At 43.7% G+C, this 19,376-nt stretch overlaps 1 protein-coding gene across 5 annotated transcripts in view; it reads left to right on the plus strand.

Moving 5' to 3' along the window:
* NFIA (nuclear factor I A) overlaps window positions 1-19,376 on the plus strand; it is a 253,310-nt gene that overhangs the window by 219,005 nt on the left and 14,929 nt on the right. For 4 of the 5 annotated variants that reach the window (XM_082484428.1, XM_082484431.1, XM_082484429.1 and 1 more), the window contains 2 exons: window positions 697-862; window positions 8,408-8,499. In XM_082484428.1, the coding sequence (XP_082340554.1) occupies window positions 697-862; window positions 8,408-8,499 (258 nt within the window). The remainder of the gene's footprint in view (window positions 1-696; window positions 863-8,407; window positions 8,500-19,376) is intronic. The other variant, XM_082484430.1, reaches the window with a different exon arrangement.

The following is a 19,376-nucleotide window of genomic DNA, read 5'->3' on the forward strand; positions in this document are numbered from 1 at the left end:
GGTGGTTAATTGAAAGACCACACTTGTATAGCTGGGACCGTTCTGCCTGCGACTGACCACATCCCAGACCAAAGGGAGGTTGGGGGGGTTCCCAACGTGTAAAATGAAGTCATTTTGAGTTTGGTCATTTCTCCCTATGATACTAATGGCAACTAAACAGTGACCTACACCATTGCTAACTCAAAAGGATGTGGGAGAGCAGTTACTTTAATACACACTCATTCGTTCTCCTGTAATAAGATATCAGCACGACTTTTAAGACCACCAAAAATGCTTGTTTTTTCTCTTAATGAGCAGTATCTTTCAGAAATTCACGCTCAAGTCCTCGGCACTGATATCCTAAGGGTGTAACAGAGGCACGAAACTGGGGAATTTAAGGGGTCAGAAACACAGCTTCAACTCTCACTGAGCATCAGGAAGTGGCTGCAGGAAACGGAGAGCAGTAGTATTTAATCCAGGGCAGTTAGACCAGCTGCTAATATGGCAAATGTTTAAAAGTGAGAATTTCCGTAGTTTCACAGGGTTTGAGGCAAAGTTCCTTGAAGTCAATGGAGAATTTGACCCAGCGCTTTCTTTGCCACCTCTCAAGTAATTGCAAATGTGTTGCACGTGGCCTTCAGCTAGGTTGTTATTACTGGAGGTTCCTATCAGCTGATTTTTAGTATAATTTTTGTCTGTTTGCTTGTTTTTTGGCAGCCCAATGGTAGCAGCCAAGGCAAGGTGCACAATCCATTCCTTCCTACCCCAATGTTGCCACCACCACCTCCGCCACCAATGGCTAGGCCTGTGCCTCTGCCAGTGCCAGACACAAAACCTCCAACTACATCAACAGAAGGAGGGGCCACCTCTCCCACTTCTCCAAGTAAGTATAGACGCAGCGGGAACCAAGGGCTAACAGCAGCACACAACGTGCTGCGGTCACCGTCTATCGGCTGTTGAGAGATGAGGACTGGATTAGCTCTTGGGAAGTAGGAGAGCGCTCCGCTCTACGTATGATGGACAAAATTCTGAGCTGGCTTTATATTAACGAGGAAAGAGTTAGCTTAAGGTTACACTTTTCTTTCTGACTTTGTTGGCGTTTCACATCATAACTGCGTATGAGAGAAATCAAGGCCAGTAGCTAAGCTGTGACACAGACCTGGGACTTTTGGGATCTTGCTAACTGTCGTGAGGAGGCAGTTTGGTCTCTCGAGTCAGGCTTTAGAGGATAGGTGCTAGATGGAAGTCAGACAGATAGCCTCACCAAAAACACTGCTGCTTATACATACTGGGCAAAACTAACAACTCGTTTGAGTTCACTTCATTTATAGTTCTTTTGGGAATAAATCTTCCTAGATTAACCCAGACGTCTTTCCCTTATGACTTGGTTCCCGAGCCCTGCATTTTGGGCAAGAAGCTATGGTATTTCTTAGGCCCAGGGAGAAAGCTTTAATCCTCTCTCCACCACCCACACGGCTCCCATATGTATTTTGTGTAGCCACAAGTCAAATATACAAATTCCTGGATACACACTTGGGGATACCACTTTGGACTCACTCTGCTGGGAAACAAATGTGATTCAGCTGGGTTCGATGCTTTAAAAAAGTCTGGATGTTCAGGGAGTTAATTGTGAAATGATTTAATGAAGCTATGCTCAAACTGACATTTAAAAACAAAAGGGAAGCTTTCAGTGCTTTAATGGCAACTGTAGGGGACTTGTTCCACAGTGAAGGGAGTCCAAATAACATCCACAAACAAAAATCAATCTAATCGAAAGAGCAAATCCCTTTGCGTGCTTTTCAAGCTTATTATTTAAATGCTATATGCAACCACTGCTTGATGTGCAAAGAGGTATTCGCTGTTCAGACCATGTGAAGCCTACATTTTTAAAGCTTTATACACCGTTCAGGAGATTTGCACAGGTTCCACCGGGGCATTTTAAAAATCTGGTAGTTCTCGGAGTTTTGCATTGCCTTCTGCTACGTGATAGCGCACAACTGCAAACTCAGCAAGATACTCTGGCTCGCTTAGAAATTAAAATGGGTTTTAGTATGAGACAGTCTGGTAAGATTGTGAACATGATCTTCTAGAAACGGGACTTCTAGAATTGATCAGCAGATTTTTGTTGAGCTCGGAAGTTGATTCATTCCCTCCCCTCCGCTCCTCTTTCTGACCTTAGACCAACACTTGTGCTGTCAGGAAGCTTTGACGCTCTCTGAGGGGAGATACCGTCTTTTAAGTCCTATCAATAAGATTCAGCGGTGGAATCTAAAAGGTTAATGTTTAGTCATAGTTATCACTGAATATAGTCAGCAATGCCTTACTATTTCCTTGTCTTCAGAACCGGGAAAAATGAAACTAGGTCAATGTATATTTGTCATTACGGTTGTGACTCAGTTTACTGGCAGTGTGTGGTGTCTAAAAGAAAAAAATTCCCAACATCATTTTAGCAGTAATCTTAATTTTTGTGATACTGTGGTCATGTAAACAAGCTAAATGCGTGTCTGGCCTGATTCTCAGCTGGCATAAAAACTGACATTTGTCCGCTGAAGTTCGCAGAACACCACCCATCGGTATCGGCTGGGGCCGGTCGCTGTGGCTCAGCGTTCAGCAGACAGCTGCCACATTAATTGGGAATGGAGGTTTTCTCCGGAGCAGCCAGTTAGTGGTATTTAAACAAAAGATTAGGAAAATAATTACTGTTTGTTAATTAGCTACGCTGGTGTCCAAACATATAGTTCTGTACATATTCAGGCATGCATCTTCCTTTTGGTAAGGGTTTTGAATAACAGTGACTTGAGTTGTAAAGAAGCATATAATTTAATTTAGGGACCAATTTTACAGAAAAGTAGATTATAGGAAATATTTTCTGAAAAAAAAAAAAAAACAAAAATATGACATACATACCAAAGCCAGTGGAAGTGTCTGGCCACATAAAGAGTAAAACAAACCGAAGTTCTTAGCCTCGCAGCCAGAGTTTGCCAGAAGGGCCCACTGGACTCCATTTAGCGTGTCAATCAGTACCAACCCTCCATTTTCATCGGTGTTTATTTTTTTCTTAACTAAATATTGGCCTCCAAATAGCAAGCGCGGATTCACCAGAGTTTCATAAAAGCCGCACAAAAAAGGTGTTTTCCATGGTTACGAACTGCTTGAGTGCACCGGTTCTGGGAGTGTCGCTGGGTTATGGCTGACTGCCCTGCAGAGCTTTAGGATATTGGAAAGTCACTTATGCAACAAAGGCAGGAATGATGTTAGATTTTGGCCAGACTCGCTCCTTAGCTGTGTGGAGGGGAATGAAGCCCCCCCCAAGGAAATGGAGTGAAAGGGGTTGGCATTTGCTCCATTCTCCTTCCCTTTTTTGGTCTAGCAGAAAGCCCTCTGCAGAAACAAAATGCAGTTATGGCCCTACCAAAAATTGGAATATGGCCCTCCTGAGGGGTGCAGGAGCCAGGAGCAGCTGTTCAATACAGCACGGCCTCCTGGGAATGAGAGCTAAAAATCACAACAAGGTGGTTAATGATTCTCAGAGCAATAGTGAAACTCTCCAGCTGTGACATTAACCAAAACATGAACATTAGTGCTGTCCAAGGAAGGAAGAGTCCCTGGAGATGCACACCGGGGATTTGCCGCTGCTGGGTGGCCAGGCATGCCCTGGGAGTTGAAAATTCCAGCTGTGAATCCTATCCCTTTGGAAAGCCGGCATTTTCCTCAGTGAGATAACACAATGGAGATGGGATTCGTGAGGTTTGGGAGAGTTCGCTTGTCCTCCATAGAAAGCCTTTTCAATAGAACACATCCTTGATAGCAGACACAGCCCCCAAATTATCTTATCTCAGATCTCTTCTCAATTTGTTTGTTTGGTAACCCATAACAAACATAACACAATGTTTTCTTGAACTTGACAGTTTCTGGGTTTAATATCTCATTGCCCAAAGAAAACACCACCTCCGCTACATGCCAGTTGGACTTTATCACTATCATAACTGAATCTGAGCGTTAGAATCTGTGGCCCGCATTCCAATGCAGAGTCTAAGTTACCGCCATCCTGTACACCATGATTTTTAAAGAGCTTTTTTAAATTAAATGTTATTTTCTAAGGTTCACAACCCTACATGGGGAGAAACTTAGCTATTTTCCCTTGTTGGGCAAGGTCGTTATCGGTTAATGTCCCTTTTCACAAAGGAGTTTTCGTGTTAAATAGCATTTGTGTCAGGATGAGAAGGATGATCTTGTGGCTATAGTACTGGATTCATAATCAGATTGGATTTCTCTCCCTTCCTCTGCTATGCATTGACTGAGCACCCTCTGGGCAAGCCATTTTAGCTTTCTGTTCGCTCCTTTCCCCATCCATAAAAAAGAGGGTGATGACTGTATCATTTAATTTGTTAGAATTTGCAGTTCCCTCTCAGATACTCAGCTGCAGAATGCGTGGTGGTAGGAACCGCTGTATTGTACCGCGTTCCTCTGGTTAATTCTCTCACTACAACTCCACAGTGGCTAAACTGACGCCTAGTCTTACGCGAAACAGTACAGCTCTTCGTATCAACCGCGTGTACTTCTTGTCTTGATCTGTAAAAGAGAGACCTAGTAGTACATTAGGTTTCCGCTAACCCAATCATCTTTACCAACCATAAGTTTATCGTTTTAATCCGGAACTGTCTGATAAACGACACGCTCCTATACTTAATAGAAATTATTTCAGGAAAGTATATTTTAAATTAACAGTCTCCTGCTGCAGGCAACTTTAAAATACATGACATTCCCAAAACTGTTTGTTTGTCTTGTCTTTCATACAATTTCTTGCCATTTTGGCTAAATATCAAAGCTGTCTGTGTGAGCAAATGTTCTTTCTCTGCCAGCTCCTGTTTTGCTTGTTCCTGAAGTGAAGCATCATAGCAAATTTGTGGCATCACATTCATTTCCTTGGCTACGGGCTATGATGTTGCAAACAAAGCTTAGTGAATTCCAGTAGCAGAAAGACTAGGCTGGGCAGGAAGATGTTCCTCTTCAAGCCCAACGGGCCAGCTATCAGCTAGTGTAAACTAGTGTAGATCTACGCGATTCCCATGGAGGAAAGCTGATAAAGATCAGGAGAAGATCTGTCTAAGAGACCTGGTTTGTGTTCCTTTCCATGCTTTGGCTTTTCCCTTTCCTAAAAAGGAGTTTGAAGACCCTAGCATAGGCTTAGCCTACGTATACTATAACGTAGTATCACCCAGCTTTAACCAGTGAGAGCACTTTGCCCCATCCTAACCTCGGGACAGAGTATAGGGATCAGAAGTGGTCAGACTTCCAGGACTCCCACCTCCATGTCAAACACGGGTATCTGTGTGAAGACAGGAAGATACAGGTAGAAGCTGTCTTGGTGATGGTCTAAGCAACACTCAGCACCGCTCCCTTTTCTGAACCAAATCTCGCCATAGCAGGCATCACTGCTAATGTGTGTTCCATGACAATTTAGTATTATGAGCCAAAATGGCCCCTTACAATCCGCAGGCATCTCGTGGCATTTTACAGTGAAGTGGGACTAGCATCTTGGGAGAGTCCAGTGTAAGGCCTGCTCTGCATATATGTAGTTTTGGTACTCTTCACTTCTTGGCTCTAGCAACGTAGTTCTATGCCCTTAAGGAAATACCAAGCTGACATCCGTGTATTTTCAGAAAGCAAGTTAAACACAGTTTGAAGCATTATGGAAGAAAAGTGTACGTAGCAATTCACCCAGCAAGGTTGGAGGGGACTTCCGTGCATATTATACGGTTTTCAAATGGTTTAGAGTTTTTGTTTGAACAGAGAAGCCATTTAAGACAGCGTTCTGATGGTTCCCCTTTGATTTTCTACCAAATATCACAGCAAAAGTATCTGCCAACAGGGAGCTGTAACCCAGATCTTGAGTTCCTTCCCTTCTGAGTGGAACTTACCTGCTCCAAGGGATTAAATGGCCTCTCCACTCATTCTGCTTCCTTAAAAGTAGACCAGAAGAACCAAACAACAGATGTATGATTTTTGAGCTTTAAGTTAATTTTCCCCACTGCAAAAGGACTTTTTTAGTCTTGCACAACATAGAGTTCAGTAGTTAGTCAAAAAAATCCCTCACCATAAAACAGTACACAGGAATCTTAATACATGGCACTAGCAACAGGGATACACCCTTTGCAAATTTGTGGCTTCTTTGAATTATTAAGCAAATTAACATGGCAAAAAGAAAAGGAGAACATCTCACCAAATCTACTCGGTCCATTTCTTCCTTGATTCGCAGATACGAATAACAGCCAGTGTACCTGTTCATGCTCTAATATGCAAGCTGCACTGCAATTTGCAAAATCGTCTCGGAAAGATGAATTAATGCACTTTAAAATTCCTTTAAAACAAACTTTGTGAAGGAAAGATGTTCCTTGCATGAGTTTTGCAAGTACTAGCAAAGTGTTAGCTTTTTGGAGAGAAAAGCTCGCCTCAGTGGAAACGACTGGGAAGAATTCATTCTTAGAAGTCAGGAGTGCCTTACATAGAATCATTGAGGTTGGAAAAGACCTTTAGGATCATTGAGTCCAACCATTACCCTAACACTGCTAAGTCCACCACAAAACCATGTCCTTTAGCACTACATCCACACGTCTTTCAAATACCTCCAGGGATGGTGGCTCAACCACTTCCCTGGGCAGCCTGTTCCAATGCTTGATAACCCCTGCGGTGAAGAAATTTTCCCTAATATCCGATCTAAACCTCCCCTGCCGCAACTTGAGGCCATTTCCTCTCGTCCTATCCTAGACAGATGAGCTCCCCTCAGGTCAGTAAGAAATGAAGATGTGCAGTTCCTGGGGTGATTTCAGGGCAGTGCTCAGTGACAAAGCGAAGCTGTCTGATATAACTGTAAGAATTAGGAGGTGTCACGAGGCTTTTGTGAGACTTGAGAGGGGAGGGAAGGATGCGGTTCTGCATGCTTATAGGCTTAGGAACTCCTCTCCAAAGGGTTTTGTGGGATGCAAAATGCTTGCATGGGTTCAAGGGCAGATCGGGCATTCATCAACGGGAAATCCCTCGTGGGCCATTAAATACAGGGAGTCCCTGAGCTGAAAATAATCAGAGGGCGGGAAAGAATATAAGAAAGTAAATATGAGACCTGTTTTGACTCTTCCCTGTGCATCTGCTTGTGGCCCCTGTAAGAGAAAGGACAGTGGATATGGTGGAGCGTTGGTCTCATTCAGTGTAGTCTTAAACCAAAGGCTCCTCCAATGTAATGCCTCTTCACCGACCATTCTGCCCTCAGAAAGGCAACAGGCTTTCATCTACACAGACACCTCAGTGTCTTCTCTGACTCTTAACTCGCTTTATTTTTCTGTAACGTTGAGGTCTGAACATTATATTTAGCCTGACTGGAATTTGGCAAGTAACTTTCCTTTTAACATTGTTTTTTTGTCTCTTCATTGGATAGTCAGATTGTCTGGGGATTTTATTCAGCAGAATGCATTCCCATAAATATATTTAAAATAGACAGAATCACTGCTTGTATTAAGGCATCTATTTAGGTTATTTGAATTTAGATCTGAACATGCAAAAACCTGACCAGGGGAGAAGATTGCATGGGGGATTTTCAAATGAGAGGAAGACTGGAAATGCATTGAAAGCTTTTGGATGTGGAAGTACGTGGCATTGTGGACAGTTGCAGTGGAGAATATAATGCAACAATAAAATCATTAAAGTACTTCAAGTTTGGAAGTAATCTGGGTTCTTGGCTTGCATTGCATTTAATAGCTTTACATTTATGGGAGCCATTCCAGTTTTTAAAGGCAGCTTCAGCCTTCAGACTGATTGCACTTACCACCCCAGTGAAACTGCAACCCATTAATTTTTTACCGAAAGGATCTTCCTAGTTTGTCAAACACATCAAGTGAACATTTTAGAGAGTGCAGACCACAGCAGTATGAAAACCAAAACTTTATATGGAGAGAGAATGCTGGATTGGCATGAAATAAGGGTCTGATTCTGTTAATAAGCACTTTAGTCAACTCACTGCTATACAAAGCCCCACGAAAACCGGAGATGCCCCGTATTCGAGTGAAAACAGCCAGGCAATACCAGGACGTAGAGAAGCCCCTTGTGCTCTCCCAGCGCGGAAGGGCCTGCAGCGGTTCTCCCGCGGGGTGGAGAGCAGCGCAGGTCACCCCAGCACCTTCTCCCCAAGCGCACGTCGCGGCCGTCCTGCCCGGCAAGGAGCCCTCTCCCACCAGCCCGGTCCCCTCCGTGTTTATATCCCCATCATTAAGACCAAACCTTTCCCGGTGTCTAAAACCAAACTCTCGCTCTCTAAAACGTTTGCACATTTCTATGTTAAACATCTGCTTAGGTGGCTCTGAGACGGTGTGTTTTGGTGTTGTTCGTGTGCAATCTAGTGCCGCTTCCTCAACGCATGTGTCCCTTCCCTTCACAGCCTACTCGACACCCAGCACCTCCCCCGCAAACCGATTCGTCAGTGTTGGACCACGGGATCCAAGCTTTGTAAATATCCCTCAACAGACTCAGGTGGGCCGCTTTCGACTTCTCTGTATGCCTGCAGCCTCTTCTTCTTCCGTGTCCTCTAACGTGTCCCCGCGGAGCCAGCTGCATTGCCGCTGTCACTTCACCCACATGGTCTCAGTAACTACAGTGAAATGTCACTTGCAGTTTGTTTGTCTGTTGTGTTTTTTTGGGCTTACGTAGTAATAACGCTGCTTTCGTAACCAGAAAGATCTCTCTTGCTTTCTAAGATACTGGCTTCTAGCGCAGTTTTTTTCCTCGAGGACTGGGTTTTCAAAGGCTTCTGCTCCAACCCGTTCCCACGGCAGTGCATTTCATTGCATGTGCAAAAGGAGCTCAGAGAGACCCATCGGGTCACAGTGCACCTTAGTCCCCCACCAGATACACCGGGAGAATGCTCCAGTGACTTCCCTGGAAAAAAAAAAAAAAATAGCCTCGAATTCCTGGTTGGCCATTTGCATGGTGGGCTTTGAGCGAGCAGGAGATTTTGTAATTGCGAGCACATCTGTTTCCTTACACAAAGAGAAAAAAGTCCAGTTGAGGCAGGCCTATAAAGCTGGGTTAACTGAATTCAGAGTCCTGCTATGGTCAAATCAGAAGCTCAAGTAAACATTTGTGTTTCTTTAGGAGAAGGACGAGGTTTAAATGTGCTTTTTCCAAGCTGTATCAAATTCCCAGGGTCGATTAAGAAAATAGTTGTTGGCAGTTTTGTTAGCAGCTAATTTGAGCCAGATGTTGAAAAAATTAAGTCTGTGCTTAATATCACGTTATCGTGGGGGAGAAGGTATAAAAAAGTGAGCAGAACTAGTGCTTTAGGACCACTACGGTTTGTAGTTTTAAATGACTGCTTGACTACGTTACAATTCTTTTAAAGGTCAACAGCAAGAAATATCTGTAATTTTGGTTTTGAGCTGGTTGCGATGACTAAAAAGTAATAATTCAACTAACTAGCAAATTGGGGAGTACTGCTCTTAGATCTTGTAAGTTCTTTCAAATCGTTTATATGGCTCTGAATAAATAGTGTACAGATGAATGGCTGTCACATGCCACAGTCCCGTATACGAAGACAGACTCCTTGTCGCGATGGCTTCAGCACCTATGCTGTCAACGAAACACAAGTCGCTCGTTACTGCAGATTTTCAGTTTACAGGGCTGCAACCAGATGCCTGTGAGCACAATGGGTTTTCTTGCTATCTGTTCTTTGTGTACAATTTGTTAGGGGCTTTAGTTTATAGCTCTGCCGACAGCACAGGTTAAACTACATCGAATCTCAGACCTTCTCTGCATTAAATAGGGTCACAGAAAGTACACCAGCAGTGCAGAGCGGGGTTTTAACCCATCAGGTCCTGGGGGTTTTTTTCACGCTTCAACAAAAGGCAGCCTGCACCCCACTTTTCAGGCCTCTTCCTTTATTCCATTCATGTACGTGGCAAGCTTTCATGTGCCTTCACATGTAAATCCTATTTCTCCAGTTGTTTTGGAAACACCTGGAATACACAGAAATACATTGAAATTGGGAAAGAGGAATGTTAAGGCATACTGTTAAAGTCCTTAAGCGTTTGGTCTTTTCCTTCATAGCTCAGGAAACTTGAAACCCTTTGGAGAATGCTACTTACCTTTTCCAGAAGACTTGAAAAACTACTAGTTGGTAAATTGATTATGGAGTGAGACACAAAAGTATTAAGTCTCCAAAATATTTTAAACTTATTTGCATCCTGCAGCCTAGGTTTCCCAGATAAGTTTGTTGACTGTAAACTTTTATCTTCCTTATTTATGACTTAAATCATTTTAAAGTGCTCTAGCCTTACTTTAAGTGCTTCTATGTAATGCAGTATAGTGAATAACAATGCTGTACAGTGAAAAACAATACTCAAGCACAGCTTTCAATTAAAGTCAAACATGCTGCAGTGGGTAAGGAGACTGACTTCCAGTCTCTGACTCCAGCTGCATCTCCGCGCTTCTATACATCATTACGCCGCCACAACCCACTTGATACTAAATATATAATTTATCAGCAAAACTCACTACTTATTCATGAAACAGCTCTGAAGTTGACTGTGTTTTAAATCAGACAAGTGAGGTAAAAATACTAACGGCAATGTTTTGGGATTTACTTAGCGTTCCTCTAAACAAAGACATGCTTTTGTACTCTTTTTGTGCAGGGCGTTAGTGTATAGGATGGTCGCTTAGGATATTTTCAAAATGAAAATATAAAAACACATAGGACTGTGTTATTAAAAGCAGCTGAGGTGGCTGCTCTCCATCAGGATTTTTATAGTACATTCAGAGTCAGCCTAAGATATGGGTCCTGAGGACCAGTAACTGCCAGGCCACACAGCTCCCTTAGACAAGAGGAAGCAGCGAACACTCAGAGCTTCTGAAAGTCAAGCTTAAATAGAAGGGTTAAGCAACACTTTACTGCTGGATCAACAAAATAAAAAATGAAGACTGTATCTGAACGTCTGCTTTTTTAAAATAACGGTCCAGCTACAAGCTCTAAGAAAACATTATGGTCAGAGTTATGGTGGCTCTGATTTTCTCTTCCAATTGGTGGGTCATTTGAGTTACGCATCATTGTTATTAATCTTAAAATGCTGCAAAAGTGAGTCTGTGCACAGGGATGTGACAGTGCCGTGCAGCAGAAGTCGCATTTCCCATACATGGGCATTCACAGGCTTTCACAGAACATTGGAATAAAATCTCAGACAAATGTGCAACAGCGTAGCTGGGTTTGAGCAAGGATCATTCTGTCCTGGGCTGTTTTTAAATAACTAAAACCAGTACATGCCTTTCATAATGGGCATTATAAAAATTAGCAGTAGACATTTCCATTAGCAGCATATTCTAATTTATGTCAGATTGCTTCAAATATAATCCCTTAAAGGAACTTTATAGACTTTCTATAATACTTTATTTAGAAAAAGGCCGTCTTCCTCTGTCAACAAAGGTTGTAGCAGGACGACAACTCCATGACAGAAGAGACCAGGAAATAAACTGATTTAAGTCAGTAGATCTGATTCAGTAACAAACGCCCCAAAAGGGCTGTTGGCTTTCTCTGGTTTTAGCAGCTTCAAAACTTTTCAGTTGGTTTGCTTTTTCAGACACTGCCTCTGCTTACCCCATCCATCACTCTGCCGCTCCAGCGGCTCACCGCATAATTGTCCTATCTGGGGGGTTATTTGAATCTAAATTTCTGTTTGAGCTATTAGAAGAAGCACTTGACTTGGCATCCTCTGTATATGTTGACAAAAAGGCACAGGTGTTGTAACCTTTGCTTGATAAATCATTTACTTTTGCTACTTGACTCGCAAGCAGTATGGGGGCATCAGCTTTTTAACTGCCTTTTCCATATGCAAATCAGAAATACAGTATGCCTGGGGTACACAGTCTTTAGTTTCAAAAGCAAGCTGGTCTGGATACCTCATGACTAAGTAATAGATACGTCTCTCATATTGCCAAGGACTTGTAATAAGAAGAGTGGTAGAGGAATGGGAAAGTACCATCACATTAATTAGGGACTAGCCTATCAGTAGCAACACCACTAATAAAGAATAAAGGGTTCTGAGTTTTGGGTTGGTTTTTTTGGTTTTTTTTTTTCCTAACCAAGCGACAAAAGTAATTGTGAAATGCAGGATATGCGCTCAGAGGACGTGCAGCTGCTAACACTAAACAAGCAACCTGCTCTTCGTCGCCGGAGATTGCACCGTCACTCGCCACTCCAAACGGTGTTTGCTGATCTCTAATGCCCTCACTTTGCCCTATACTACAAAATTCCGTTAGGGATTGTAAGTATTCGGTGTGCTGCAGCTCCACTTCACATAAACATTGTTTACTAGGCTGAGTCCTGTTTGCCACCTACTTACCCTACATCTTCCTGGAAATTGTACTTTGGATGCTAAAAACAGCTCCTGAGCAACACATGCCTGCTCTGTCTAATCCCTCCTACCTGCCAGCAGCCCGGGTGCCTTACGCAGTAGGGGTAGGGGGATGCGCAGAACAGAAACTGCCTCCCACCGCAGGCACCAGGGCACAGGATCGACTGCTTTACCACCTGTAGGAATCTAAATAGTTTTCTTCTCTGCTTAAGAGAGAAAGCGTACCATGCACCCTCTTGTCCAGCTGTTTCAGGAAAAATCCCTCTCTAATCTAAACATGCTTTATATCGGACCCATCCCAGTTAGTTTCTAAAACTTAGTTAAGCACAACACCAAATATTTATTCCCTTACCTTTCTCTAGGAAAAGATAAAACTGTTTTCTAGAACAGAAGTAGAAGCTCTTCCGGCTTCTGGCTTCGCTTGATCCCAAAGCTACAGCCAGATCATGGATAGTAAGCCAAGGTCTCGTCTTTTCACGCTTTCCCTGGTGGGGCCCGAGAGCCACCCAGCTACAACCGCCCTCTAGATAGAGCTCAGCCTTTAATAACGCAAAACGATCAAAATGAAAAGTCCATAATGTACCTAGCACGCTGCGGTAAAGTATAAGAAAACCCCCAAAAGTCAAACGAGCTTAGCTAGGCAGCAAAACGACCCGTATGAACACCAGCAAGCTCAGAGGCACAGCCTTACAAGGACGGGCTACAAAAATGCATGCTGTGAAACACATCTATAAACGAGTAAGTTAGGGGGGGAAATTACTAAAGTTTAGCAAAATGATTATGGTATAAGGAAATGGCTAACTTTAGATCTGCTCCTGTTCTCTACCTTCCTGAATTAGACAGTGGTATCTTTGTAGCTTCTTCTTTTAGGCTTTTATTTATCTCTAAAAAACCACCTTATGCCTCAGGTGCGTACCCAAACCTAATTGTACAATTACTTTCTTTTCGAGAGACGAGGGAAAGATTATTTTACTTCCCCACAATCCTTTTAGAAAGCAAACGGCGACCTGCAATTTTTCACTGGCAGCACTTTAAAACGAAGGGCACGAGAAAAAAATGAGCGTTATGCCGTGTCCTGTAGGTTAGCAGATGTGAGCTCTGTCAGACAAGGGAGGGAGGCAAATTCCACAGTCGATGGTCCTTCTGTGATAACAGCCAGTCACTGCTGCCTAGACGCTTGATTCGGAGGAATGCAGTGCAGGTGATGCCCCTCGCTGCGGCTGGAGGCGGCGGGCAGGGGGAGGCAGGGAAGCAGTCTCGCAGGTAGCGGGGCCCGAAAGAAAGCGTATAGGATTCATAGATCAAAGTCAGCACCTTGAATAGGAAACTAATGCAGTTCCTCCAGAGCTATCGCTCCGGCGGCTGAGACCGCAGAGCTGTTTTGTGCCCAGGTTCCATTGCCACCCTATGGAAGAAAGAAACCAGTGCACACATTTTCCTTTTGACAAATGAAACATGCGCCTCGCTTCGCGGGGATTTCCCATTTTTGCTTCTCGCTGAACCCCTGCCACAGTGCCCTGCCCTCCGCACCGTCAGGAAGGGACGCAGAGCCGCCGGACTCGCGCGCAGCTCGTGTTGATGTGCTTTATTAATGAGTACCGGGAGCCGCCTGTCCTTTTCGGCCCCGGCACCCTTCTCTCTTTCTCCCGTTTCCCAGCGCCCAGGAATTACTCCGGTCAGCCAGGCAGCACCTGCCGGCCCTCGGGGAGGAAGGCGAAGGTCAGGGTCTCCCGGTATCGCTGCACTGTGCTAACAGCTGAGCCGCCGCTTCCCTTCGCCGGGCACTTCGTGTTCAGGATAAGCGTAAGGGCTGCGTGTGGCTCGTACACTGCAGCGGACGTGCAGAGAACATGAGAGGCTGCAGGAACAAGATCAGGCCTTTTATTTCGGGGGTTCTGAGCAGAACTATTTATAAGCCAGGTCAGCGCTACTTGTTGCTTGGGTGACTGTTCCTCCCCGGGATAAGAATACTTATGCTCAAGGCTGAATGCACCGCTTGTGTTTTGAGCGGGAATGAAGATGAAGAACACTAATTTGGAAGCATTTGTTCAAATCAGTGCAGCCCCCTGAGAACTACGTATTCCATAAAGTAACGTCCCTCGGCCAGCGCACGTGGCTTTGGAAGAAACTTAACTGCAAAGCACGTTTAAGCAGAGACTTGACTGCCCCTTTCCTTCTCTTGGCCCATGGCAACAAATGTAGTGACAGGTTCAGAACATCATTTAAATGCAGGAATAACGACTCTCCTGGGTAAAGAACAGGAATCTGCAGAGACTAGATAAAAAAAAAAAAAAAAACACAATTTGGGGTGTGGGACTGCAACTTTCTAGAGCTGTTGAAGTTAGAGGGATCATTCTCCTCCCAAATCCAGCAGGGATCTGTGGACTTTCCCATATTGGCAATGGGAAGTGAGTGCTGCTCACCTCCGAGACGCGGAGCAGAGTTACACACTGCCCAAAGTGCCATCTGAATTTTAGATTGCTCCTGAGTCTATGTGGGCCCTATACCCTCATAGATCACTTTCCTACTAGAGATATACAATACATGTAAGAAATGGGACACACAAAACAGAGATCGGAAACGGAACCATTATAATGAACAGTTGAGGGTGTGAGAAGATAAAGTTGTATATATGACCACTTAATTTATAGTAGTTGTCAGGGTGGGCTGAAGGGTCCTGAAGAAGGATGGTCTCTTGGGGGCTTGAGCCCTGTTACGACCGCTGAAAGTTTTGATCCCTGAGCAAAAAGTGTTTTGCTGCAGAACCAGTGACACCAGTCTACTGATATGTGGCCTGAATGTTGGTGCTGTCTTTCATCATCTACCCAGGAAGCAGCTATACTGGCCTGATCTGGAGGGTGGCCTGGAGACGGCTCTAAAAATGTAGTATAAGTCTAGACAGAGTGTGCTTAGAAAGTGCTGTGTCAATCTCTATCAAGCACCAGCAGGTCGCGGACGCTGGGAAGCTGGAAGAAAGTTTCAGATCCTGCCTTTGCTTTGTGGTTGGCCATATTAAACTCGCTCTTCTCTTTTGTTGGCTGAATCCTTCGCTGAGCCGAAACTGAGATGGTCCCACCATGACAGGAGCAAAGAGCCCGCCTGCAGTCGTGGTGCTCTTGATGTGCCCCTGATCACATAATAGCTCCGTAGCCACACGTCCCCAGTGCAGCATGAGTGTGAACGTGCTGCTCTGATCGTGGCTGCTAATGACAGTCCAGAGTGTGCTCCACAGAGAGGAGATACAAAGGTGACCAGAAATCAGGGTCATTCCCAACTCCCATTCCCTTCACTGTCTGTTCAGCTCAGTGCACAAAGCCCCTTTAATTGAGCTTTCGCGCAGAGGGGCAGTGTGAAATTTCGCTCTCAGATCAGTTCTTAAAAAGCAACAGAGAACAGTATACCTCGAGAAGAAAGCGCATGTTGCACTATAAAGGTAAAGATTCATAGAAGACTTCCCAGTACCATCATGTGGCCTTATCTTCAAAGTAGATTGGAGCCAAACCAGCCCAGAAATGCCTGGGTTAGTCCTTGGGAGGTGGGGGGGGGGGGGGGGAGGGGGTGTCCTTTTTCCTGTGCTTTTTCTTCCTCCTCCTTGCAGGCTCTGGTGAGCAGCTCAGACTTCTTTTGGAAACGAACACTAAGCATCCTATTTCCAGTAGATATAGCATACAGTTATTTACAATGGACATAGACGAATTTCCCAAACTAAGCAATTAAACTTATTGCATTTCCCCCCCCCTCCTTACAATAAACAGGAAGCCTGTGCGTAAGGCACCCTTTCTGTGGGTTTTATGGCCATTACTTATGCTCCACAGTAGGGGAGAAGAGAGAGAAGAAGTAAGTGTGGGCCTGGTGGGAAGAGTTGGCAAATGCAGAAATATGATGAATGAGCTGGAGAGATTTAATTTCTTACTAAATTCTCTACAAGCTGTGTAACCTTTCTTTAGCTAAACAATTACTCTAAAAGGCAATGATTTTCTGCGTTTTCATTGAAAAGTCTTCATAATAACAATGGCCTATGTTCTCCTTCTTGAAGAACTTCTGCCAAAAAAACAGTTTTCTTTTTTCCATTCAGCAGGAAACTTTCTTTTATTTTTATTTTTTCAATCTCATATTCCCCGCTAACTTGGATTTACAAGCCCTGCCACTTACTGCATGGGGCTGGGAAGAAGCTTCCCCTCAGGCTAAATGATTTTGGTCCATCTCCTTTATAGGGATTCTTGCATCTTCCTCCCAAGAGGAGCGCAGCCACTGTCAGAGACATAATACCAGACCCAAGTGACCATTTAATCTGACAAAACGTGACAGTTCCTATGTTCACAGGTACAGAGTACACGGAAGGGGACTCCCACATTTGTTTCTCAATGGACAAGCAGCAGCGCTTGCTGCTGTTGTGGGTGCAGGCGAGAGGGGGAGCAGCTACTGGCTTCAGTGTGGTGGGGGAGAGAGTCATCAGGTCTTTAAATCCATTGCCCAGGCTGCCGACGTGATTAAATGAGAATGGGTGCGGATCCTGGCTGAACCACAGGGCCCTGTGACCACCTGGAGCATCATAAGGCCCTGGGGTATTGTAAGGACTTTGGAGATGCAGCACGGGCAGAGAACTTCCCTCCTGCATCGCTTCAAGATGCACACATGCATACGTACACACCCACAGGCACACACGCATGCGCAAATCAAACAAATGAGTATAAGGCAAGATTATAGTTATGTGCCTCGTAGAGCTTTTACTTGGCTTGGCGCACTTCCTGGCCACCCCCCGCCCGCCCCCAGCCTCCGTTGCAGATAATGCTGTATTGGATTAGTCTGCCTCGCTGCTGCATCAGGTCCCAGATCGATTTATTGACTCTGTCAGAGTGGCTAGTACAGTAATTGTTACAAGAGCAGAATAGAAAGCAAGAATGTGTCCACATAAAATATAAAAATGACGTTTTGTTCGTTCTTTCCTCTTTTGCCCTATAGATCTTCATGTGTTTACACAGTGGAGAGCACTTTACTTAAGTTAATCAGCTCCTTCTACATTATTAATTGTGACAGTTAGGGTGCTACATGGCGGCAAACGTATTATTGAAAACATTGATCTCACGCTCACGGTGTGGACCTGAGTAGGTTCTGTATTCCTTCCCTTCTTTTGCAACTGCTTTAGGGTACTATCAAATCACATTTCCCTGACTGACAATACGCCATCAATACCATCGATTTCAGAGAGGGACAGAGAGATGCACGTGAGAAAGAAAGGAGCGCGCAGGGTTCGGTGTATTCTGTAGGCTTGGAAAGGGGTCGTTGGAAGTTGGTAATCACAATAATTACATGCCTGGTCTGATTTCTCTATTTTGTAAAGCATAACAATTTAAGAGCTGAAGTTTCCTAAGTGTTGAAGATTTGCAGAGATGAGACCTTTTAAAACGCGTGTAGAATGTATACCCTTAAAAAAAGACATACTGACTTTTTACAAGGGTTTTGGAAGTGCCTTTGAAAGACATTTCATGAAAGTTCAGCTTTCGCAGCTGATACCTATATGAGCTCCATAAATTCCACACAGACTGACAAACTCCAGTAGGTGTCACATGTGACCTGGACGGAAAAGGTCAGCAGCTGAATTTATGACTTTTGCATTTACTGGAACATTAAGATTTTTGCCAACTGCCATATATACTTTTTAACAATTCTGCAATCAAAGGATTAGGACCACAATCTACAGTGAAGGTCAAAAACTAAAGGCCACAATCCCTACATCCTTCCCAATGGATAGGCATTAAGCTGCCTCTGTTCTAAGAATCACCTTTGCTTAATGGCCTTAACACGGAGGTCAAGGAATAAATAAGCTCCAGAGGTGAACACCTTGCAAAGTAGGCTATCTTGCTCTGAAATGAATGCTAAGTTCCAGAAGAAGGGACCAAAAGATGAGAAGCCATTTCTTAACGGAGATAGACTCTCCAGTTCGCAGCAGATTTCATGTTCTTGGGACACTGAGCATCACCTCCCCTAGTGCTGGACTATCCTAGACCAATGTAAAGAGCATACAGGGGAAGGATTGGGGCTTCCAAAGAAATGCGGCAAAATGACTGTGATTTTGTTAAAACCTGTTTATATTTTAAATTTAACAAAGGTGTCAGTTCTTAGCAAGAATTACTCTCAGCATGCCAAGTTGTAGCTTTCAAACTTTACCTGGTTTTAGTTCAGAACAACATAAGGTATCATCTTTGTTTAGGCATTTGTTTTTATAGTATATTCTACTTGAACAGAGGTAGAACTGGAAAAGTATAATCCGAACCCAGGATACTTTTAAAAAGAAAAAAATCTAATATTAATAATTCAAGAGGCTAAACGTGAACATATCTTGTAGACTTGACTATGTAGCCTTTAGTTACTTTGGTTATTAATATTCAGTTTTGAAAACAGTACTGACACTATAATCATAATATTTTCAGGCATATTGACTTGCATGACCCAACTCTTACATCAGCTATACAAATAGTAGTTACTGCCACACATGAAGAGATGCGGCTGAATACATTTCAGAAGCCAATGAAATGTAATTTTAATTGGGAGCTATGAGTAACAAAAATCACTACCGATAAAACGCAGCCACCTTTGAGGCTGAGCGCAATCATTTCTGCATTGCTTGAAGCAGCTTTATACAACTTTAGGTATCCTTTTGTGCTTTTGCTATAACTACATCTTTTCAAATATGACAACAGAAAAGGAATCTTTTTTTTAAAAAAGGAGATAAAGTTAGATATGAAACTTGTATGTGGGGTTGGGTTTTTTCATCCTTGCGTGTGCTAAACTATGACATTCGAGATTTTGCAGGAACACTTTTACACATCATGTTCCTTGTTTGACCCCTCTCTTTTTTTGAAGGACTTTCTTGCAGTCCTTTGGGTTAAAGATCATGTCTGTGAATCTATGGTATTGGACCCGACTGTACATTCATTTAAGTCGATGAGAGCAGGAGATGGAAGAGTTGTTATTGGCAGGAGTTTGTTTTGGAAATACAATAATATT

The sequence above is a fragment of the Vanellus vanellus genome, assembly GCF_965231255.1.
Source record: "Vanellus vanellus genome assembly, chromosome: 5".
Lineage (NCBI taxonomy): Eukaryota > Metazoa > Chordata > Aves > Charadriiformes > Charadriidae > Vanellus > Vanellus vanellus.